This window comes from Solea senegalensis, linkage group LG15 (assembly GCF_019176455.1).
Source record: "Solea senegalensis isolate Sse05_10M linkage group LG15, IFAPA_SoseM_1, whole genome shotgun sequence".
NCBI classification, from domain to species: domain Eukaryota; kingdom Metazoa; phylum Chordata; class Actinopteri; order Pleuronectiformes; family Soleidae; genus Solea; species Solea senegalensis.
In genome coordinates this window covers 15,270,425-15,296,303 of record NC_058035.1, presented here as the reverse complement: position 1 = coordinate 15,296,303, position 25,879 = coordinate 15,270,425, and the positions used below count along the sequence as shown (strand labels likewise).

The 25,879-nt window shown below is 41.9% G+C and overlaps 1 protein-coding gene across 1 annotated transcript; it reads right to left on the bottom strand.

The window, feature by feature from the left end:
- Positions 1-1,364: 1,364 nt before the first annotated feature.
- On the bottom strand, positions 1,365-25,879 carry LOC122782319 (serine protease HTRA1A-like). Its single transcript, XM_044046659.1, has 9 exons — positions 25,242-25,879; positions 17,545-17,644; positions 16,806-17,010; positions 6,961-7,155; positions 6,844-6,876; positions 6,612-6,726; positions 5,603-5,660; positions 5,370-5,465; positions 1,365-2,023 (listed from the first exon to the last, which is right to left on the bottom strand). The coding sequence occupies exons 1-9, from the start codon at positions 25,702-25,704 to the stop codon at positions 1,855-1,857; spliced, it is 1,434 nt and encodes a 477-aa protein (XP_043902594.1). The 5' UTR covers positions 25,705-25,879; the 3' UTR covers positions 1,365-1,854.

The following is a 25,879-nucleotide window of genomic DNA, read 5'->3' as shown; positions in this document are numbered from 1 at the left end:
ATAATCACTGTTAAACTAACCTTTTTGGCTTACTATTACCATTCCCCGTCATTGCTCAGAGGTGGTGAGGTAATATGGCCATGTGCTGGTTGACTAATGTCTTGCAACTCCACTCTTGACAGTTAAGAAGTCATGGCTTCATTACAAGCCAAACAGCTGAGTCCACATTCTACATATGCATACCATAATCACTCTGGATATTTTGTAGTCTTGGAACAAATGAGTCAGGATTTGCTGCCATTGCCAAAAGAAAGAAATACACAGAATCTCAACTTTGGGTGACATTTGATGGAAATATGTCCAACGGAGTTAGAATAAGAAACTGCAATACTGACATAGGACCATGAGATGGCGGCAATTCCTACAGTCACACAAGTGCGTTCTTTATATTTCTATATAAGTTCCCCAAAGTTAAACGCTTGTTCTTTTACCACAGATATATAAACCGGGTGCCCAATGAATTGTATTTTGAACATGTAAAAATATGTCCATTCGCTGAGTAGATTCTTAAAATAATATGTAATAATGACACATGCCTGTGGGCTGCTAAACATCATGGGAAAGCATTTATCTGTAATATAGCTTCCATGTGGTCTATGGGAATCGTAGAATGGAAAAGTGGGGGCGGTGGAAGTTAAACATCCAATGGATATTAGATGAATGGCCTGCAAATCAAATGTAAGAACTGGAAAGCCAAGCCACTGAAACACAAAATATGTCCCTCTGCCTTTACTAGGAGACGTTTTTAAAGCTCTATTTAATCTCCATTTAGACACTACAACAAAACAGTTGAGTTATGAGTTAATAAAATCAGGGGAGGAAAAGCTTCAGCACAGTTTTCCATTACAGATTTCCCACTCTATGTGTTTAATGTGTTTATTAGGCAGTGTTTTTCTTGTATATCTTAACTCTGTTTGCTAGTTTTCTTAAAAGTTCTAATGAGGTTTACTTCATCATCTTCATCCAAAATATATGTGGTAAACAAAACCTAAGTGTTTTCATGCGAGTCCTAAATCTGTGGCCACTGCACTGTGGGTCAGATCTCCGTTTGGCTCGCACTCCCTTCTCTGAGGTCAGCCTGCAGGGCCCATGTCCCAAACACACACCAGACCAATATCAAGCCCATATGAAGTCCATAAAATCACATTTAAACCAGATTCTGATTGGTTTTATGTCCCCCCTTGTGTGTGAATGTGCACAAGCCCTGGCTAAGGAAACTCTCACAAAAAAAATATTGCAATGTCATCTTGGGTGCAGTCCATCTCTAAATGTGTGTGTGTGAGTATATATTTGAAAGCAATTTGGGTGGAAAGAAAAGATAGAAAGAAGAAAATGAATAATTCACCATGGTTAGTGTCAAGATAAAAGGTCAACCATTTATTTAGTTCTGGGATACAGCAATAAAATCAACAATATATCAACATTCTACAGTACTTTAAAAAGAGTTTAGAAAACAACAATTATACAAATTAGCGAGTCTCCTTAAAAGGCCTCACTAAGCAAAGGCCTGACTGAAAGTCCATGTTAAAAAAAAAAAGACACAAAACAAGAAGAAGCAGATAAAACAATATGCCAATAACCAAAGTCTTATGTTTGTGGCCAAACAGTAGTAGCATTGATGAAAGCATTCAGACAAAGAGTGAAAACACATGGAAAAAAAAAGTACAGCACTGCTTTAAGAGCAACTGTGCAGTCGTTCCTTTCAAGGCAAAACCAGAATTTTCCTGGATGCGTGGCGCCACTGGCGTTTAGCCACAGGGAGAGGGTGTGTCAGTGACGCCCATCTCCATTATAAGGTCCACTGGTGATAAGTAAAACCTAGCTCCAGCTCCTGTGATGTGAACTGTTGGAGGGTCAAGGGTCAATCTCCACTGGGACAACAGTGAGGATGGCGTCCTCATTTCCGCGGCGCACGACTACTTTAAGGCTGCCATCCTTCTTGACGGCGGCACTGACATCGGTTGCCGATGAGATCCTCTGACCGTTGATGGAGATGATGACATCATGCTCTTTCAGTCCAGCGCTGGAGGAGAGAACAGCACGAGATGAGTGATCGAGGACATTTTGTGCAGATAAGCGAGAAAAAAGCTGATTGTAGTAGAGTGACAAGATAATGTGGCACACATTTAACAACAAAGGAAGTCTATGAGCCTGGTTAGCGATGATGACATGTGGTTAATCTAGAGGATGCTGACCATGGGCATTGCACTTCAACCCTCATCATCTTCTACCTTCATTTCCTGTTCGCTCTACACTGCATTCCTCCAGCATCTCATAAATGCATAAATACCACCATAGTTTTATCATTTTGACTTCACATACACTGTCCTGCTGCTGTACATATTATCTACACTATCAATGATCTTGTAGCCAAGTGACTTTTAGACAATGTGGAAAGTAAGAACATAGAGAGAGACTTCCTTCCTTCCATTCTTCTTTCCTTCTTTTCTTTCTTTCTTTCTTTCTTTCTTTCTTTCTACTCATGGCATTTCCTTTCTTTTTTCATGAGCCAGTTTAATGACAATTCTCTTTCTCTCTTTTATTAGTGTTGCAATGATTTCCTCTTAAAATGTAAACGGGAAGAATTAAAACAGTGGATTTTATTGCCTACAGACGTTATGGATTACAAAGCACATCGAATGTGTTTCTAGTGTTCAAACACAATTAACTTTTTGCTTTTTTGCAACATCTGTAAGCACAGCCCATGTCAATATGTTGTTCAGAATGTTAATGATGGAAAGAAAACAAAGCATTGAGTAATTGAAAACAGGTTGCCCAAACACACAACTTTACAGAAAAACCCCAAACAAACTACAAAACCTAAAATCACACACAGAGCAACGCAGTAACCAACAGTGATATCAAAAGGTGACTCTTAACACCGCCAAGTAAAGCTCAAGTGTGTAACTTCTGCTGCCAGTGACACTACCCGACTAAACTTCACAATAGTGAACCTCACAACACACGTGGGGTAAGTTTGTGAAAAGCTGTTTACATTTCAACATTAGCTTTGACCTCACTCATGATTTTCAGAACAGGGGATAATTCCTTAACCTATAGTTTGATGCCATCTCACATTACCAGGGTAACATCACTCTATGTCACCAAAGACAAAACAAAACACATCTACACTGAGCAGTGGCGGTTGTTGGTCTTTGAAACAGGGGAAGCTCATTTCAGCCACAGTTATTTATACATAAATTCTGCAAACAGACAACGAGAACATGGGAACGCAATAATTCTATCCAACTGAAATGATATAATAGCGTATTTATATGTACAAACAAAAATGGTCTATATCGCTGAGCAAATAACACAACAACCAGCTATTTGTCGAGAGACTTCCCTCGCACATTCCACACAGGACTGAGGCAGAAAAGGCTCTGCTGTCGTGTATGTTTCTGCAACGCTGTCAATCAAAAACTGGTTCCGCCTTTCAGGCAGCTCCTCCAATCATCATGCAGAAGCCCAGCGTCCAATAATGAACTGATTCTAATGATTCAGTACATCGAAAACAACTGCTTCACAAGTCACTAGTCACTATTTTGTGTGTCGCGTATAAAACAAATTTACAGCAGTTTCATGCAGCCGTGCAGTGATGACTCCGCCCACATTGAGGAGGTACTATACTGTAATGGAAAACCAACCAAACCATGTAGAGTCGAGCTAAGGCGGTACTATATATTCTGGAAAAACGTCATTAGTTTGAATATAACAGACACTGTTTTCATTTGAAAAGTTACACACTACAGCTTTAATCACTACTACAGGTAAACACAGACCACCACACCTTCACTTAGTGTTTAACTTATTACTGCCAATCAGCTGCTCTGACACCTCCAACACTGCAAATGAACGGTTCTCTACAGAGCAGGGTCAAGATTTCCAGACGCCATAAACAGGCACAAAACAGAGTGGGATCAAACGCATGGAAAGTGCAGGCTACAAAAAAACACGCATTATAAAAGGAACCACAGAAATGTTATTATGCAAAAAGCTGGGTGATTTTAAGCAATGAGTAAACTCTGATGAAGTCTGGTGGAGTGGGGGTGGGGGTGGGGGGGCACTGTGGAGTGGGCTGGGCGAGCAAGCGCAGGAAAACCACAGCGGAGCCAGTAACCTCCCTGCATGAGGTTAGAGAGAAACAGCTGATCTCAGCAACTCCTGAGCCTGACTCTGCTGGAGCTGTGGTGGTGGTTGAGCGGAGGGGGCCGCAATTGTGGGAGGAGGGGGATATTTTAGAAGGCCAGGCACTTCAGGCACGCCAGAGTCAGCTATGAATTTATGCACTATCTAGTTGTTCATGAGACTGGTGTGTGCGTGCCTATGCACACGCTACAGTTGGAGCATGGAAAGTAAACAAAGGAAGTAAAAAAAAGAAATACGCTGTTTACTTGCATTAGGAGAGGGTGGAGGGAGCTCCACACAGAGCAATGAGGGTCCTGTGTGTGTTGATGCACATGTGCAACTCATAATGGAGATCTCAAAAACTGTTCTCATCACATTAAAGCCTAAGAAGAAAAATCTAAACCATGTTCACAAGTCAGTCAGTCACCAAAGCTTTTCATTGTGTTTCGACACAATAATATACATTTAGAGTGAAAATGTTCAGACACAAAGAATGATTAACACGTGACTACGGATGGGCAGTAACTCAATAACAATATAGGTGACTTTCTTCAATCACCATATAACAAATTGGCGGTATATACTGATAAAGTGTTTATGCCATGTGCAAAACACAAATTTGCTTTTAAATGTTTTGCCTCGGTTTGTGAAGCTGTTTTCTGTCCATAAATAATTTAGCACAATTAACTGGTTTCTTAAACTTTCACTCAGGGGCAAAATCTAACTCTTTAATTACCTCACATGCCATAATTATAAAAATATAAATTATTTTTTTTGCAATAATGATCAATGTTGACTGATTTTAAACTATGACATTGTTGTTATCGCCACTGTGTGATTGCTCTTTAATATATATTTGATTAAAAACAGTTTTTTTTTTAAGATGAGAGATGATTTCTTATTCACATTTTCTTATGTCACTCACTTTGGTAGTTAAATATGTGTGACTTCATGGGATGCTTTTACAAATCCAGTGAGAAATACTCATGTGTGTGGGGAAATTGTATGTATCCTTTATTTAGCCTGGTCCCATTGAGATACTAAATCTCTTATCTCAGGGAGTCCTGGAAAGGATGTTTCTATTTTAAGAACAGTTGTAAAAGTGGTCACAATGATGTTTCTGAAGCATCAGAGAAAGAAAAAACAGTGGATGTGAGACACAATATCTTCTTTCTCATAAAAAGTCAGAAACAGCTTCTCTGAAAACCATTGTGTTGCAGCAAAATGTAAAAAATCCTCACATTGCAGCCGGTGTCTTTGCGATGACCTCCATAACGTAAGCTCCAGAGGTGACGTCAGGGAAGTCACGGTGCCGAGTCTTCAGCTCCTTTGCCAGCCTGGAGGTAGAAAAGTGGGCGTTTTCAGTAACAATTTCCATCGACAGCAAACTGTGTGTCCTGCCACATAAAGAAATAATAACTTTCTAATAAATAATAGCTGACTAAATCAGATTTAACGCTGATATTTCACTTACGTTGGAGTGAGAGTCATCATCCTCACACCGATATACTTCTTCTTAGCAGCTGCTCTTCCTGGAGATAGACAACAATATAACACAATCATTTATCCTTTCGTCTGCACCAGTCTGTGTTCTTAGTTTTATGAAGTTGTTTTCTGACCTGAGAAAAAAAAAGAAAGAAAGAAACTCCCTGGGTGTTATTTTCTGTATTTGAGTGAAAGTAATAAGACTTTGGACTAGACTGTGGAGAACAGATTGAATCACTAATCTTGTCTTTTCACAGCAGTGTGCACTTGTGCGAGGCTGCATTCGCCGTGCTCTATGTGCTCCACGATAAATTTGTCACGTCTTGTTTTTTTAAAGTTATTTCATCAAATAGACAAATCAAATTGAGACGCTGTGTTCACAGCCACACAGAAAACAGAATGAAAAGAACAAAAAACAAGGCAAGGGTAACAACCGACTGGTATATTTCTCTTTATAGTTTATTTGTCATAATCCTGTCAGGCAATGCTGGGCAAGAGGAAAGCTAACTCAAGTCAAACCCAAACATAAACAAAGAGCTGCTGTGCTGAATGATGTGCTCCTTCAATATATGTACAGGAAATCGAACTATTTTTCCTGCTGACTATGAAAAGAACTTAAATAAAAAGAGAATGACTTGGTGTAGCAGTTAGCACTCTTGCCTTTGCATCAAGAAGACAAAACATGGCCTTTCTGCATGGAGTTTGCATGTTCTCCCTGTGTGTGTGTGTGTATGTGTGTGGGTTTTCTCCAGGTTCTCCAGTTTCTTCCCCCGGTCCAAAAACATGCAGATTTGTAGAGTGGACACTCTAAATTGACCGTAGGCGTGAGTGTGAGTTGTTGACGGACTGGTGACCTGTCCAGGGTGTAGCCCACCTTTCGCTCTATGTCAGCTGGGATTAGCGCCAGTGCCCCTCCACAACTCTCATGTGGAGGATCAAGCGGCAGAAGATGAGTGAGTGAGTGAGCGAGTGATAATGACGTCAGCGACAGCTCCTACCTCTGGACTGTCTGTCATAGGCCTCTGCCAGGAACTCTCGAATTTTGTCTGAAGGTATGGCAAAGGAGATGCCAGCCGTCACTTTCAGCGTGTTGATCCCAATCACCTCGCCATCCTGAAACAGTAAACCTCAATGAAACCTGTAAATCACTATGCAGATCTACATTTTTGTAATGGAAATATGTGTGTCTGCCATTGAATTAAAAAAAAACAACCTTAAAAAAAGTCTTACCAAATTCACCAGAGGCCCTCCAGAGTTACCGTACTGTCAAAAACATACCATTTATTATTCACGTGGGTAGGAAAAACACAGTATTTGCTCAATGACGACGCATTTTCCCACACTCACATTGATGATGGCGTCGGTCTGAATGTAGTCCATGTCGGAGTTTCGAAGGCCGAGCTCTCTCCCCCCGCGCTGCGTGGTGCTGACAATCCCGGTGGTGACTGTATTCTGGAGGGAAAATGGGCTGCCGATGGCAACGACAAACTCCCCCGGTCTCAGGCTCGACGAACGGCCCAGCGGCAGCACAGGCAGCTTGGTCTGCAACACAGACAGGAGGACAGGGTTCCAATAATGGAAGGCCACAGAAATACAAGTACGTCATGAGGTGTTGGAGAATGAAACTTTGTTGAGTAGGTAGAAAACAAAAGAAGAGTGTTTGCTGCAGTCTTGTTCATGGTGAAAAGTTGAATGAATTTGGTGCAGGACAAGTGCATGAAACCTATTGCACTCGCTGAATAATTTGATGCTACGGTAACCGCCAAGTAGAAGGACAATGCTTTCTAAACCCTGGAAAGACACCAGCTTCTAAAAATATGTCTTCAAAATGTCATTACCACTCAAAAACTAGACAGTCCTGTTTCAAAAGTGACTCCCCACAATCACCACAACACCTTTGAAAAAGCGATGTATCACACGTGCCGGCACTCTATTGTTTAGGATTGAAGTTGAAGTATTAAAATCGCCATCATCTCACTGGGACAATGAAAAAAAATCAATGTCCCAGTGTTTTGATGTATAATATTTCTATATAGATTGTAAAGTGTTCCCACAAAATCTTTTTGATTGTTAGTGAGCCGTTTATTGCACAGACTGTTTAGAGAGCCTGTAGTTTTATGTTTTATATGAAATACTCATATTTTGGTGACTGTAACAAGTAAAAGCAGGAGGACAGTAGGAAGACAATGTCAACAAAGTGATCTAATAGTCTAGTCAATGCTGCTTTTCCACCACAAGGAGAAGTGACAGACACACTAAACTCCACTCAAAATGGTAAATGATATTTGAAACCAGAAGCTTATTTGTCGCTAAGAAATGTGGAAGTGTCGCTGACAAACGTCTCCCAGTGGCAAGCGTGTGCCAATAAAGTCAGATGCTGCAGAACTGACAGGAAATAATGACAACCTTAAGCTCTACTTAGTCCTTCCACACTGAGCAGTGGAAATAGGGCTACTAAGAATGTGCCTCTGCAGACAGACGCAGAAAGGATATATTTATCCGTCTGCAGTGACAGTTTCCTTCTCTCTGAATGAAATCATCACGGCCCACGCGCCACCACAGCACGTTGAGTCTGTGCACAGACCTTATGCCCCGAGCACTATCTTATAGAAAAGAAAAAGGGGAGGAAAAAAAAAAGGATCCGTGCTCCTCCTGTGTATCCATTTTGTTTACGCAGGGTTATAAATAGGCGGCAGAGAGGGCTGCAAGGTAAACGTAGACAGCAACACAAGGATCTGGGGAAATAAGCAAACCAGGCAGGCACGCTTCCACATGGCAAATCACAAGTCATATTATTCTGAGTCATTAAACTGCCTAAACACGCGTGCATTTTTCTCTTTTTATCGATGTCTGCAAATGAGGACGAATGATTCAAAGAGCGATAGAGAGAAAACGTTTTGATTCTGTTGTCGGCGCGTTACGTAGTAGGCACTGCAAACTGTCCTGACCCTTGAAGTCAAGTTATTTTTAGAAGATGACAAAGATAGTGATACTTTCCACCTTACCTTGCATGAGCACTCACACCTACACACACACACACATAGATAAACACATTCATAACTAACAGGGCACACGAAAACACCAAACAGGAAACCAAGAAACAAGCATTTGGCATGTGCAGACACACAAACAGGCACCTGACAGAGGAGAAGCAGTGAGTATAATCACCCCTGCTGCTGCCCTCCCCTTCACACATGAGCTAAGAGTATAACCAGATTGACACACACACGCACACACACACACACACACACACACACACACACACACACACACACACACACACACACACACACACACACACACACACACACACACACACACACACACACACACACACACACACACACACACACACACACACACAGAGCGACGAGGATGTCAGGTGGATATGAGCCTCTGCCAGCACGTCCATGACTCGGTCACTGCTGGTCACTATGATTATCATAACAGTCAGTGATACCCAGTGTTGTCATGGTGACTGTTGCTACCAGGTTAAAAGCTCAAAACTCCGAAATGTCAAGTCTGGGAATAACGTTTTAAAAAAAAAAAAGAAAAAAAAAGCTGCAGAGTCATAGTTGTCAATGCAGTCAGAAGAATCACGTACAGAACGTGCAAATGAAGCATCACTTTGCTGATAACTAATCTACACGTGAGGTGTGAGAAGACAGAACAAACCAGTGAACATGCAGACTGCACAATTCTTGTAAAACAACCTCAGCCTACACATCCCGTACTTAACACGTCCATTCAGCAATCTGGAATGACTTGTGGAAAATCTCCTCGCTGTGTAAGTCCGACTCTTCTGACCACCCGAGTGACTCACCCTGCTGTTTCAAATGAAGGCCATGATGGACTGGTGCTTCAGCCACACATAAAGGCAAGAGACAAGGTGAAGGAGGGGAACAACAAACACCACAAACCACTGGCAAAGTGTCTGAGAATGTAAGGCAACAGAGTCAAATGTAGCTCTCTTTGATATTACACTCATGGATTCAGCCAGTGGTGCAGATTATGACCTTTTTTATGGTTTGAGACCCAAGAGAGGACCAATTTGGGGGTATCTTGGAAAAATTACATTCTGTGCGCTGCATAAAGGACCAGATGTGGTCGACAAGGATAGCACCGCGTCTCTGAAAATGAAAGCGTTTATGTTTTCTTAGGCAGGAGACCACTTCATTACCTCACATTGTTTTTCCCTGAACTTCAGAATGATGCCATCGAGTTTTCTCTCATTTCTCAAAGCACACCATGTTTCCCAAGTTTCCCCCAGTGTTTAGACAAGAGAGAGGGCAGGACATCACATTCAAAGAGGACAGGCACAACAGCTCTGTTTGCCTTGACCAAAGAAGTCGTTACTGGGAGCATGTATTGGTGGAGAAAATAATTAAAATCCAGGTTTTGATATCTCACACAGACACAGATTTCACCAAAGTTAGGTTATCAGGGGAAGAAAGACAGAGAAACTGGCAGATGTGTTATATTGTTTAATGTTACAGCCAGCCTCAGTCGACTGGAGGTTAATTTAAAAGCTATTACGCTAATTACCGTTTTATGACCAGAAGACCAGGTGCGAACTTAAACTTCAGTCGAGCTGGGATGGATCGTGGCCTAATAGTGTTTTGGACACGTGTGCTCATACGAACACACACACACACACACACTAAAGAGGGAGGCGGTTGCCTGGGCATGAACCCTCACAAACTTGCCTGTAAATTAAAACCCACACACCTGGCATTGCTCAGATATACAGCCAGGACACAGATTCTCTCACACACACACACAGGCTGCTTTAGCTGGGTACGTGAACTATACGTACTCCTTCTCCATTGGTGTTTCATGGTACTTGGCACCTGTAATGTTGCATTACTCCGTCCTTCTTCACTTTCCTTGGCACATGAGTCACTTAAAACTGTAGTGCATACACTTTCAGTATCAACAGATATCTGACAAAACAGTCAAACCATTGTCAAATGAGTTTGGTTGCAGCTCCAAACAGCTCTCTGTGCTTTAAATGAAGACAGGCAGAGGCAACAGCAGCATTGTGCTATTAAAGAGAGGTGGTGGCAAACAGGTAAGAGTATGACTGAAAACACAAAGAAGCATCAACGAAAAGTGATTCTACAGCTCGAATGGTTGTTCGGCAGTTGGACAAGATAAATACTTCTCCCTCAGTCAGTGGCAAAATAAAACCTACATACTACAGCTTTAAGCTTCAACGGTGACTTCAAACACAAGTTCTACCTTGCAATTTTTAACACGTACCCTAAGATAAAGAGTTTTCCTATTCCTGTTTGAGCGTATGCCCTCTGTTCTGCTCTAATGAAGATTGAAAAAAAAAAAAAAAAAGGGCCTGTCTCAGCATGCTCACATATAACATCAAACCAAAGGATCAGAGGAGCAGACTGAGCAGTATGAGTAAGTATGTGTTTTTGGATGCTTGTATGATTCGTAAGAGAGTCATTTATGTTTGCATGAATGCTTGTTTTCACATGTCTGGCAGGCCGGAAAAAAACAAAAATCCCATTTGTAAGTGAATGTTGTAAGTGTAATTTTTACTCAACACCCGCAGTCACACAACACTGTGCAACTCCCTGCACTGTCGGTAACGTCAACATGTTCCAATCACACTGGCTACGCCATATCCTCACTGACACCAGTGCGGAAACCACTATGGTTTCCATATGTTGTTGGAAAGGGTTTTTTTGTCTGTATAAGAGCAAACATATGTCCGTGAGTTCCGTGTGTATGTGTAGTTTTCCGCACGAGAACTTTGGAGGACTCGAGGGCGTCTCACTTCTGGCAAAGACACCACAAAACTTTGAACTGCTCAAATCACAATGATGAGAGGAGATGAGGTCCTATGTGTTCATTTGCTTCAGGAAAACTGCCTGAAATATGCGAACAAGGTTGCTCTTTTATCGTAAACGTTAACCGTTCCTGCATTTACTGTGGACTTAAATATGGTCCAGTCCTTTATAATATGTTTTGGGGGAATAGACGAAAGACTTATTCTATTCATACAGACGTAATTGTGGCAACAGTAAAGCCTATAATGGTAACTAATTCCTATAGATTTTATATGTCTAGAGTGATTATATTGTAGACTATTCTTTATAAGGAGCACAGTGGAATCTCCTCACGCTTTCCTGGATCCCCCTCTAAGAGCTAAATGGTTATAACCTTTTGTGTTGCACTTTCCTAAAGCCTACACCCACATTGAGTAACACTTGCAGTAAATGAGTTAGTAATAAAAGCCACAACTTGTAAGGTTCAGGCTGTGTCTGAAAATGTTTCTCACCCCGCTGTTTGGGTGAAATAACCTTTAAAAAGCCGGGTCATCTGATGTAATCTAGGCCACAAGCACTATGAAGCTAGCTGGCATCACAGAAAGCAACACACATTTAGTGCCACATCAAAATAAATTGATAATCAATGAACGTTTTGAACCATTTGTCTATAACAGTAGTAGTATTTGAATCTAATCTATCAGAGGCCTCATGTGAATCTACAGACGCAGCTCTGGGCAAAGCTGCTGTCTGTCCAGAGGGCTTGGAAAACAATTACACAGTTAGAAAGTAGGCCAAGACAAAGTGCATTAAGACCCAGTGGGACAACCGTGTGTGTGTGTGTGAGATTTCTTTGGCTAGTTGCCCACTCAACTGCATCCTTAAGTATGGGAACCACTTTGGTTGCATTAACAAGGGATGAAGGAGAGAAGATGTGATTATTTTCCCTTGTGCATGTCCTTGAAGGACAGTGGACAGTCTCTCTCTACGTGCAATGGAGCAGAACCTCCTTGTCCCTGCAGAGGGCCATCTTAACTCCGTTTCACCACACGCGCACACGTATACGCCGACTCGATCCTAACATCTCTCACTTCCTGGGGAAACATTTAACAAATGTTGCTGATAAACAGATGCAGCTACAGACGGCTGCATTCCTCCATTTCCTCTGTGCACACAAACACAGACACACACACACATACATACATTTTCCATTAATAGCTCAGTCCAAACCAACACCAGGAGAATTTCCCAAGGAGAAAGGCTCGCTTTTTGTTTGCGAGTTGATACCAGGTTGACTGTTAGTGCAGAAACAAGCGTTGCCATTCTTTTTAAGGGGGCCATATGGGAAAAACAAGAGGTTTTTTTTCCCTGCCACATTATAAAGCTGTTGAGTGCTGAGTTAATCGCTCATATATTGGCACTGACATCCAACAGATTGAGTGGAACGCAAGTGTTTTCTTGCAACTTATCTTAGCACTTCCTGTGTCGCTGAAAATAGGACGAAAGCATCAACTGAAGCCACAGCTGCAGAATGTCTTTAAAGATTTACCAGTGAGCTAAATCTTTTGACGACGACAATCCTTAGAATTTCATGGGAATTTTAGAGATAAGATAAGGATGAGATCGGTTTCCACACACTGACTTTTTCATGTTATTGGAAAGTCAAATGTACAGTGGATTATATATTCCTAAAGCTCTTACATGTACCAGTTACTGCACACACACTGTATAGTCTTACTCAACTGTCATAGTATATTAGGGATAATCAAAGCTTAGTGGTTGATTGCCACCAAAAACAATTCTCTCAAAAAGGTTTTCATTATATATAAGTATATACTGTTAATGCATTCAGCTGCATTCACCTACGTGTGCAGCACAATGACCTCAGACTGCAGTGCAGTCGTGTGATAAGGTGATCTGGAAATGATATGGAACATTCCCTGCACAGTTCATGTGAAGTCAGTCCAAAACAATAGCGTTGTTTACAGGTCCGTGGGAGTAAATATCAGTTAAACGTCCTTCCAAGTCAGCGAGCTTTCAAGTCAGCGTGAGTCGCTCCAGGTAGAAGTGAACACATCCAAACTGCTCTGAGTGTTTCCAAGTGAATGTGACCATGTCCAAGTTCCCACTGAGAGAACGGAGTTAATGGGAGGACCTTTAAAAACCTGAAGCACAACAAGTTACATCTATATTGGGCCTTTGCCACATCACACTGTGCGCTCATTAGCCTGTTAGCTCACACAGCCCTTCACAGACATATGGATCCATTTTCCAGGCCTTGGCGACATCACTCCCTCTGTCTCTGTCTCTGTCTCTCTCTCTCCTCTCCTTGTACGTACTCTAGGAACAAATGAGTGCAGCACTTTCCCCCCTGTCCCTTCCCCTGTGAAGTTCCAGCTGCTGGAGACAGACTAATGTATTCCCCAGAGCGGAGAGGTAGACCACAGCCCAGGGAACGGACAAGGCCTCACTACCTATAAACTTCAATTTCATAAAGACAATGGCAAGAGAAAGAATAGAGGAAGAAACCATTATTAACTTTCTCACGTATACATGTGCGTAAAAGGAAGATTAAACAGCAATGCACTAATAATCACAATATTCATAAACTCATGGTGAAACAGATACAAAATAGCCCAAATAATGCAAATGGAGGTCAATTCAATGGTCAAATACCCATATGTGCAAAGAAGGGGTTTTCTGTTCCCAGATAAAGTGGCTAGTCATTACTGCTGATGCCTCACATTAACCTCAACTTAACTTTGTACTGTGTTTTTACACAGGAAAGAGGAAAAAAAGACTTCTTATCCACCCTCACTTAAAAGAGCAGACTAGGTATTTCAAGTTTTTATGCAATGACATTAAATACCCCGTGCCAAAAATGTGTTTGGAAGACTATATTTAACCTTTTAAATGTAATAATAAATGGCAACTTCACTCTACCTTCTCATTATAGCTCATCCTCTAATTTGCCCTTTTATTAACTCTCACTACCTTAGAATGTCACACACACACACACACACACACCAACTTGTTTTTATATCTTACTGAGCATGCACCAGTAAGACATAATGTATTCCATAGCCCCTTACCTTAATCATAGCCATTACATCTAAGTGTTTAATCTTAACCCGTATCCTAACCCTAGCATAAACCCAATTCTAACCCTGAAAAAGCTCTTAGTTACAGGGCCCAGACAAAATGTCCACACAGTGATAGATTTTTTCGGTCCTCACAAAGATATAAATACAAGTAAATACACACACACACACAGGTTTGCAAACGTATTCTCATGACATTGCACTGACTTCCATTCTTTTGAACAGAATACACAAAGTGGTCTGCATAAACTTAACAATAGTCATTGAAACCCTTGCCTTCGCCAAACCACAATTCAAATTTTAGTCAGCGTTTATGCAAGAAAAAATGTCCTAAAGAGGTAACAAATACAAGAAAACACACACACACCTTCCATCGTGTCAATGTGTGATAGAGAATGTGCTGCACATAGACTGGCTGTATGAATGTGTAAGTGACTGGGTGTGAATGGGTGAATGGTGAAACTGTAGTGTAAAGCAGCACTGAGGTTTTTACCTTTCCAAAGCAACCACTGATCATCGAGGGCCTCGTCACTGACATGATCGGAATGACATGGACCAACTAAAGTAAAACTGATCTGTATAGAGATGAGCTATATGAGCTTAAAATGATGTCATGATATTCCATTGTGATGTCGCAATAACGCTATCTGTGGCAATGTTTCACTGAAGTGCAAAATAAAACTTGGCCCACGGGTTGCGAGTTTGAGACCTCTGATTTTCGACTCTCTTCAGACGAGTACTGCTGGATTTCTTTCCCCACCTAAACGACACCTTGAATACAGCTGGTTCTCGTTTGATTGTTTACAATCGCCTGTTGTTTACCAACCATGGCGTCAAGCTGAGCGAGGCTGCATTCGAAATGAAAGGCTGGAGAATATTTCTGCAGGCAACGTATAAACAAATATTTCTGAAAGTTTATGAAAACAACAAAATGTTTGTGCAAAATAAAGTATCCATCACGCCTGAATCTGCAACAACACGGGACAGGATGAAGAACATCATCACCAAATGTGGCTTCTACTGCAGGATGAACAAAAACAAAGCATCTGTCACTGCTCTCGTCCTCAATGTTCCCCTCACATTGTCAGCCGGACAAAACCTCAATGCTCCGGTCGGTCTTTGTAAAACACCTTATGTTGCTGTCATGAACATCTATTCAGCTGCGTCATCCAGCCATGAGAGCGAGCTCCATAATGGACGCTCTTCTGTTATGACTTCCAGTCAATAAGCCCTGGCTTTCCGCCACGCATTCCTTCTCATGACTCTTAGCTCTGATTAATATGAAACATTGTGGCTCCCACTTATCCCATAGACACAGAAACACACAACGAAACATGGACTTGGTTACAAAGAGGAAGGATGGTAACAAACATCTTATAAACAGCCCGCGCATCTGAGCGCAGGAAGACAGTTGCCCTTGTTCTCCCAAATATTTGTGCTTCAAAATGACCATGGGTTTACGCCTCTTGGTGATTAGTCACTGTCTAATGCGAGCTGTTCATGGGAAAACTTTGTTTCATCAGATTTATTTGTCAGCTGACGTCTGACAGACTGTCGCACAGCTGCATTCTCATTTCAGAGCGATTTAACACCAAAACTACAAGCTAATGCTTTTCAAATTTCCCCAACACTCAAATGGGACCATGATTAAAACATCATGTTAATGTTTTCATCTCACCACACTGCCTCACAGAAAGCTGCCGAGAGAACCATTGCAGTTTAAGTGCTAAGTGAGGAAATAAATCTTTACACTGAGGTTAAATCCTGAAATAAACATTTGTCCACATCTGTTGCTCTCATCCTGGAGTCAGTTCAGAGGTCTATCAGGTGAGTTTGGAAGGTTGCCAGCGCACAGATGTTAACACACAATGTTATTTCTTCAATAAGAATCACACTATCGCGTTGACTTGTATTGGTAGATGGGAGTTGACCTAATGTAAGCGTAATTCTTGAGGTTAAGGACCATAAATTAAAGCTGGAAGCCAACAGAGGAGAACTTATAAAGAAGGAAATGTATCCTTCCTCCAGTAAAGCTATTTCTTTGGCCTTACATGAATCAAACACAACTCGTTCTCTCAAAGTCAAGCTAAACACCTCTTGGCTCTTGTTACAAATTTTAAAAATAGACATGAGTGGTACAGATTTTCACATCTCGCTCTCAGCAAGAAAGTGAAATGTCATATTCCCTTGAGGAAGACTCGACAGTCAACAGCAGCAACCAACACCTTAAAACTTGTTATCTTTATTGATGTGATGAAATCTCTAGCTATCGCTCTAGCAGTTGTGTGTCTTTGCCGGAACTCACCGGTGCCTCGATCTTGATGAGGGCGATGTCCGATTTCTCATCCACATCTTTGATTTTTGCGTCATAGGTGGCGCCGCTCTTCAGCTCCACCTTTACTCTGTGTTTATTAGCCACAACATGGGCATTGGTCACAATCTGGCCGTCTTCTGACACAACAAAGCCAGAACCGCTGGCCACTGCCACCTCCCGCTTGGAATAGGTCATCCTGTGGCGTGAAGGAGACAATTATGGCAGGAAGGAAGAGGAAGGATAGAGCTTTACTATTCTAAAAACAAAAAACAGAGGACAGTCAAACAGATGCATGATGTAACAGTGAGGCAAGTTTAGCAATGAAACCCAATGTAATGTATAAACATACAAACAGGAGAATAATCAAAAGTGAGCTGTGAAGATTAAGAACTCAGTGAAAAACTGCTTTCAGTAGGCGACACCAGAGAGACGAAAAGGGGAGATAAGAGTCATATCTGAGTGACAGACGGGAAAACAGACAAAAGAACCACTTAACAGAACAGACATAACAGAGACAGAAGAGTGGCGACACAGACGTGGAATCAAGGTGTCAAGGATGAGAGGTATAGATACGCTGGGAAGACAGGAGCAGAAAAAAGATGTTGAAGAAGGCTGAAGTGGTGACAAAGGCGTACTACTGACTGAAGCGGCCTGGTTAATCACACAGGTGGGCTGTAAAATGGAGTGTCTTTCAGTCTGGTCCATATACAAACACATGCATGGCTCTTACTTGCGGTACAGTTCAATGTGAACTACAGATGGGGCAATTTTCTCCACCACATCGGCGATGAAGTTGTATTTGTGTCGTGGGCTGTCTGGATTGTCCTGAGCTGGAAATACAACACATGGGATGTCAGATGGGTCAAAAACAAATATGGTGCATGATGTAATAGCCGTGTGAGAACAGACAACCATCAAACAAAGCTGCCCTTTATCATAACACAGTAGAGGAAAAGAGGGGATGACACTCCATCTGCGGTTGAGACTGTCTCGGTCAGGTCTGACACACATGCTCTCACGCTCATTTGCAAACACTTAGCACTGTTAGTAGCTTGTACAAATACGCACTTAACCTTTGACCCACTGGTATAAATTCCTATACCATCAACACAGAAATGTCATAATGCTTCTTCCACATGCATATACTGTCTGAGACTGTATGCATGAAGACTGCCAAGTTCACTAAACCCACCCTACCATCTATCCAGAGTTGGGCAAGTCAGGAAATGTTGAGTGATTTACCTGGTAATTAAGTCCTACCCAGAAGACAGTTTAACCAAAGCTATGAATCAACTCTCCTCAGACGATTTCTCTCACATATTTTCCTCGCTCCATTCCTAAATCCTCACTTTTGCCACGTACCTTCGACTGTTTTGTCTCATAAGGAACATTTTCAGTCGTTACGTTCTCCTGGAGGGACAGACTTTGCAGGAGTGGAAGGCAAACATAAGCCCATGGGATATCACTGACTGCACTAAGGGGTTAAGGGAAGAGAAAGAGACTTTCCACTTCAAGTACAGTGAAGCTAACACAAGTATGGAATGAGTACCAACGAGTATGTAAACATTTGTCAACTCACAGACGGGAAATTCTGGGGTTATATGATCACCGGTTCATCTGCCGGTCTGTCTGTCGACTGACCTTGAACCTTGACCTTGCCTTGAACATTTTAGCTAAAATGCTAAATTTGTTTTGTAATTGGCAACTAATCCAATTTTGGACCTTTTAATGGTAAAGACATCTCACTCCTGCCGCCAACAAACCCTCCACCTACTGTAAGAATTTTGCCGCAAATATAATTTGAGAATAAAATATGTTCTTTACAAAAAAATTGAGATGAATGGTGTAAAGCCTGCCCCACACTAGAGGATTTTCAAATCTGTCTTGATTTTAAAAAACGTGGGAGACCACAGACACAATGAACTTTATAACCGAATTTCAATGTTTTAATCGTGAGAAAGCACAGAGTAGACGATCCTGTCAAGACGCAGGACCACACACTTTCATCAAGCGACTTCAGGGAGGAGAGTCCAGGGATTTGGCATCTCAAAGGAACTTCCATTTAACGTGACTACAGAATATAAACAGACGTGGAGGCGGACTGTCGGCGTCGGCAGTGTGCGTGCGCGATACTTTGTGCTGAGAAACGCAAATAAAGTGCCGATGAAGTCGTGGCTGAGAAGACGGAATCAACTTGGGTTGTACAAACTACGTGTTCAACTCGCTCTCATTGGTTATTGTTGGGTTCTGCTTGTCAAACTAGAACTCGTACTACAGGATAATTTGGCCTAAAATCAGAAGGCATCCATGATTGTCGGACGGACCAGATCGGGACCGAAATCTGGCCAGTTATCCTCTGGTGTGGGTCAGGCTTTAGAAAGACATTTTTGTGAGACAGCTGGTAAAAAAAAGAGAGAACTAATGGAAAGGTACAGTAGGAGTTATTTTCCCCCCCATACTCGCTTCACACACATGATTCATGGTCAGTTTTGGAGGGAACCAGTCCAGGATCCAGAAGCTGTTGTCTCTGGAGCGTCCACACAGGCTCCTCAACCACCTCCACTTCACCATGTTATGACCGACTGCTGCCTCCTCACACACATGCTGGAATTTGCTGCAATAAAGCCTTATAAGCCCAGTGGTGATGGTTTGCGAGACGTGTGCAATGATAAATTTAAACTGTTTCTCACAGCTCAGCAACATTAGAAACCCAGAGAGATTATTCCGCTGCCGAACTGATCTTAGAAAGGCTTTACAATTGTAGGATTATGCTGAGCTGTTTCCTTTAATGCCCCAAAAAACTCTCACTTGATGTTTACATTGTGTGTGTGGAGAGAAAGACGAGATGTAAACCTTCGTGATTAGTGTCTGACATGTGTTTGTCCAGCTAAATCTTTTTTCTTTTTTTTCATATTGTTTTCGGGGAATTTGAAAAGAACACAGCTTGCTGCAGCAGAATTATACCGGATATCTTGCCAAGAGTGTCATAAGCCCATAAAACAGGACAAAAAGTAATAAAATAAAAAGGCAAACACATGCAAACAGGGATAGTTTATGTGTTACAACATTAAACGAGGACGATGAATGACACTAGGTTGTCAGCAATCATGCTTTTGACATCAGATGCATCAAGTGCTTGAACAATACATTTAAGAACTTGGCCACTAAGAATATCTCTTCATATGGACAAAAAAAGCCCTTTGAAGAGCTGTTGAAGAGACATGCTCCAGTATTAGCAAACACAATGGGTGTTTCATTCGTAGTTCTGATTTGTTTTACAGATAATCCCCAAACCATGTCAACCTGTCAGTGAGATATGACAGTGCATTCCAAAGCACCAGGAGCTGAGCCGTGAAAGTCAAAACAATAATTTACAGGGAGGGAAAAACAGCATTACATTCGATAAGAGGAGAATATAACACTCAGGAGTTTTTCTTCAGTGAAGTCACTCCGTTGAATGCCAGATTAAAGCTTATGAAAGGTTTTTGTACAGATTTAACACCTATTGTGGTGTTAGAGGTTCACTTTAGGGACATTTACATAGTTTGAAATAAATTATAATAACATACCCCAAAAGATTATTCTCAGGGTCAATTCAGGGGGGAAAAAAAACATTCCGAAAATTTCCGAAAAGCTCATATACATAGACATGACCCCCTCCCCTCTCCACACATCAACCTTCACTATTAGAGTCCCTCACTCAAGATCTCAGCTTCTTTCCCTCTTCAGTTTTAACATCCACAGTACCTGCTGTTTTACTGGCATCTGCAGACAGAAGCAGCTTTTTCAGAAACTACAGTAAGCTCATATACTGATTCTCTACGGTAGAGCAAACTAAAGCCTCTATTTAAACCTAAATAATCTACTTAGGGAGGTGTGTTATATATTACGTTATTCATGTGCATTGCATGTTAAGTGTTGATTGAATGATCATAATTAGGGAATGTGAATGTGTAATATGATCAGAACTCATCAAGTATCAATGATATTTTGCACAGTTCAGAAGACGCCGTTTATTGTGTCTAAATTTTTAAAAAGAATCATTTTGAGACGACCCACTATCCAAACTTTTCCACAGTCCTGTCTCAGTTTGTGGCATTTCAATTCAATTTCAACTTTTCCATTAGAGACTTCATAACAACAGTAGCAGCACAAAATACAACCAGACACAAACACACACACACACAATCACACAGGGACAGTTTTTTTTTTTACATTTCATGAACTTTAAAGAAGTTCATATGATTTATATAATCTCAATGTCAATGCAAGACTCAATTCTATGTTTTAAGTCATTATGATTCGATGTAGTCTTTGACTGAACCTTCATGAGGAGAGCGAGACAAGTCAGGAGACAGTTTGTTTGTCTTATTAGTGAGGGAAACAAAAACATTTCCATTTTGTGGACAAAATCTGAGGAAATTACAGTAAAAAAAAAAAAAGAGGCTGCAAAGGTGGTCAAGCAGAAAGAGAAATAATATAGGCAAGAGACTTGTCTGGTGAACAGGAAGGAAACAGATGAGGAAAACAGACAGGGTGACGTGCAGAAATAGGAGCACAGACGGTCGGACAGAACAACATAGAAACTGTAAGACACATGCACAAAGATGATGTTTTACGGTGTATTATGAGGAACTTAGACAGGTTGGGAAAAATGTGCATATTCAGCACAAGCACCACCCTGAGTCACAGAGTGCATACATCAGCTGTGTGACACAGTGCAGCACAGTCTGGGTTTTTAATTTAAATGAATCCTAAACAGATGGTTAATAAATCTGCATGATCACGACTTCGGTCACACAGACTTTACATATTTGTTTGGGTTTTTTTTTTCCCCTCACCAGCCAGTAAATATAGTTTGGCTTCAAAAATGGGTAATTTGTGGCATCCTGTGAACCATTTATGTAAAAGTGTTCCAGCTGGAAGACTTTGTTACTTGTCAATTCTTGATTGTCTCTATCAACAATGGCTTGATAATACCTCCCAAAATAGTGTTGTTCCTGGTTAAGTTGAGGTCAGAGGCAATACAGTATATGACCTACTTTTCCTTGGCAGAAAAAACGTTTGGATAACGCCCATCTTTACGGTAACGTCCAGACACAAAGTGACATCATGCAAAGTGTACTTGCATATGTTTTCTTTACTTGGGGCCAAGTTGCAGGGTGCATTAAAGGTTACAAGGAGAGGGTTGAGTTTATTTTTCCCTGTCAAAATCATTTACAGCAGAGGCTAATTCACCACAATACAGTTAAATACTATTACAGAGGAAGTCACTCAGCGACTGCTCGGACAGAGGAACATCTGAGTTACCACATTAAATGTGACACGTTTTATTGCAGTGATGAGTATTTTCCTGAATGCATAAGAAAATCAATAGTACACACCGCAGTCTTGCTCCGGGTTCAGACATGGTTAGCTGTCTAGGGGAAAAACTTGACCGTTTAAGTTGCTTACATGACTGACAAACAACTGTGGTGATACAGTCAGCCCTGCCGCGGCGCCCACACAGTTTTTGATGTACATAAACCTTTTTCCCAAAAATATGGGTTGCTAATTTTGGGTTTTCCTTGGTATCCTTTGCCTGATTTAAACTGTCTTCACAGGAGGAGGAACTGTGGCGTTGAATCAGCGCCAGGCATTCCTTCATGAGACAGTAAACTGTGATTTATGAGTGACAACAAGAAACACAGTGGAGGACGAGAGACACTAAGAGAGAAAAGGGGGAAGGTTCGAGGGGGGGGGTTCGTTTCCCGGCCTTGATGTATGTTATAGTTCATTCTTGCAGCTGGTGTTGAAGCTCTTTATTCAAAACTTTTCAGCTGCACACATGGTGCCCACTTCAGACGGACATAAGGGAAACATGCACAGACAATGAAAAACACTGGAGAGAGAATACAATGTCTTTACCACCTGTGGCGTCACATGTGTCTGAGTCTGATGGTTCTAATCTATATCACACACACATACTGTAACACTGATGAGGATGGACGACTCACTTATTGAACTGTATAGAACAACTGCGCAGTTCCGTGAAGCTGCGGAGGTGAAGAAAGGTGTCAGAGCTCCACTGATTGGGGCGAAATGCTTTTCACGGGACAGATTTGATAAAGCACAGTTCCACACTGAGACGCTCACATGTACCAATTGCTACAAATGTGTTACTTCAGTGCAACAACTTACTTTTAGTGAATTTCTCCAAATTCGATGAGTAACAATACAATGAAAAACACATGTACAGTAGAACGCACAGGAAATACTAGGCATCTTTTTGAGGGATTTAGAAGTTGGTGAGGTTTCGGATAGTTCCCTGGAGCAATGCAAGCAAATTAAAGCTCCACTGTGCAACTTTTAAACAAAAACAAACGTCTGTTACGTTGTCAAACGCCGACTAATCCTATCAGCTCCATTCGACGGACTCTCCCTGTGTTTCTCAGTAGAGCACCCGCATTCATTCTCATGCTGCACACAGATTTGTTTTAAGTCCAGACAGACGGAGGCTACAGCAGTGTTGTGCTAGTAAAGCGAGACGGCTGCACACAGGTGTCAGCAAAAACACAAAGAAGCGCCCGTGAAAAGTTTCAGAAGTGAATTTTACTGTTCAACCCACTGTTCCCCTGCCCAACGGGCCTTTCAGCTGTGAGCCAGAGGAAGCTGTATCGTTGTTCTCTTCTTCTTTGGTTGGAATGCGTCCTATTCCCTGTGTCTGGTGAAGTGGGACACTACAGGGCCGAGTATACCAGGGTCCGCCATATGCAACGCGATATGTGACGCGCACTTCGGCGCATGCGGCACGTGCGCGGAAGTATTCCAGGGCCTTTAGGCTTCGTCTATATCGGGAGAAAAAAATGACGAAGGCCTCATTTGACGGAGGCGCCGCAAGACAATAGAGCTGGTTCAGGATGAACTGTACATAAGATAAAAGTAAAGTGAAAGTGCAGCACATGTGGGACCTTCTGCAACACTAGAGAAAGAGGAACACCATGTGTTTGACTGATGAGCCAACTCTTTAAAGAAGAAGATGATCCATGATTCTTACCTTTAAATTCCCCAGGTCTCTATTTCTTCTACTAAAATTTCAGAAACATATATATCATATATCGCTGATTCAAGTGAATGGGAAATTAGTCTCATACTGTGAGCCCCACAGTGAATTGAAAATCACATCTGGAAAAACTGAGGTATCGTCAGACCTTTGAATGGTCAAACTTATCAGATTTTGGAAATGATTTTACTGTCCGGCTAATGTTTAGCAGACCCCTCCTCTGGCATGGACTATATTATTCAAAACAGTCACACAGATTAGATCCATGTGACCGTGAATACACGCCAGAGATCATCCAAGGCTTATATCACGCAAGAAATGAACTCATTCAGCAAAGCAAACAGTCTCATTGTGATGCAGGAGCAAACACAGGAACGCAGTTGAATAATGGCTCTTGTTGTGCCAGACACATGGGGGATTGTGTGCCAGTGAATGCAGCTTTTATTTGTCACATCTGTGTGAACTTCAATCCACATTCATCCAGTAAAGACTCAAGAATTCATGTGCAAAAGCACATTGTAGACAAATGGAGGTGAAATGACAAGAAACAAGAAAACACAAATAAGACGTTTTAGACACCAAATCATGCAGTGGCTTTTATGAAGTTCACAATAATGGTTGTGTAATGTTTTTAGAAAGTGGGTACAATATACTTATTCAGTATTTATCTGTAGGCATCTGGAAAATGATACTGACTCCCTACTATGTGGGATAAATACAGATATACACTTATATTGTGTTTTCTTACCTTATCTTATCCCTACATACCAGTCATTTGGCCCAGCACAGGCGACATTTACTAGACAGTGACATGAGACAGATCAACTGAACATGTGTGACAAGTGACACAGTCTTTGTGGTGGTAAATGAGATATGGCTCAGGTGCCCAGTGTTGTATTTGACCCAGATATCAAATTAAAACTGTACACCTCACATACTGTATATGGCTCATAACATATCCCATTTTTTTAAATGCACCTTTAGATATTTTGGAGAAAGGTGCTACTATTTATTTTTTTAACACAAAGTCAGATGTTTTTCTCATGGGTTAGGGTTATATTGTTAGTTAGAAAAAAAAAATATCGACGCCATTTTGGCGCAGTTTAGCATGCAAAGCAGTACAGGTGTTACTTCACACTTAATGACGGCTCTGTTGAGACCATGTACCTCCGGTCAGTGACACAATAAACCAGCAAGTAGCCCAGAAACTGAGAAAGCTAAATGGAACCCAGCCATTAATCAACTCATTTGATTATTTACACCTGTGATTTTCCAACAGTGACCTGTGAAAATGGCTGCTGGGCCTGTAATCTGCACCATATCTGTCCATATTTTGATTTTCTTTGCTGACGCTGCCGTCATGAACATAACCGCAAGAAGCTTACCTTTCCCGCAGGCTCCCCGCTGAATGAAGAGAACAGGTGGCTGCTGCAGCTTCTCGGCCCGGCGGCTGACCCTCTTCAGCTCGCAGATATTCCTGTAGGACACCCCGTCACTTCCACACACCGGATCAGTGGTTTTGCACGCGCACACCCCACTCTTGCTTCTCCTCCTCACCGTAGCAGTGTATGCCACCCCGGCGGGGATGGAGCACTCCAGCCCCTCTCCGCACACGGGGTCCCCGAGCTTCCCGGTGCCGCCGCAGGCTTCTCCCTCCCCGGACGCGCACACCGAGCAGCAGTGGCAGGCGTCGAGGGTTTGACCAGCCGGACAGTCCGCTGGTATCCGCGGGCACAGCGCTTTATCGCACCTCGCAGGACATCCGATGACATACCGGCTGGAGATCTGTGCGTCAGCCGGCGCAGACGCAAAGGCGACGATTACGCACGACAACAGTGGCCAAAACATAATTCAAATTAGAACAAAAAGAAGTTAAATCTAAAGTTTTAAAAGTGTCCAAAAAGTTCGCTCTCCGCTGGCAGTGTTATGGGATGAGAGAGCTCAGTCAGTGCTGCTGCTGCTGCTGCTGAGGGGGGAGGCACTTCAACTGCAGAGGCATTTAACAGAAAACTCCACTGCGCAA

Excerpts from the sequence above, each read along its gene's own strand:
- LOC122782319 (XM_044046659.1), bottom strand. The coding sequence starts at position 25,704 with ATGTTTTGGCCACTGTTGTCGTGCGTAATCGTCGCCTTTGCGTCTGCG. Across the intron at positions 6,727-6,843 it reads GAGGGCCTCTGGTGAATTTG|GATGGCGAGGTGATTGGGAT; the intron begins GTAAGACTTTTT and ends TTACTGTTTCAG. Across the intron at positions 5,466-5,602 it reads ATGATGACTCTCACTCCAAC|GCTGGCAAAGGAGCTGAAGA; the intron begins GTAAGTGAAATA and ends TTCTACCTCCAG.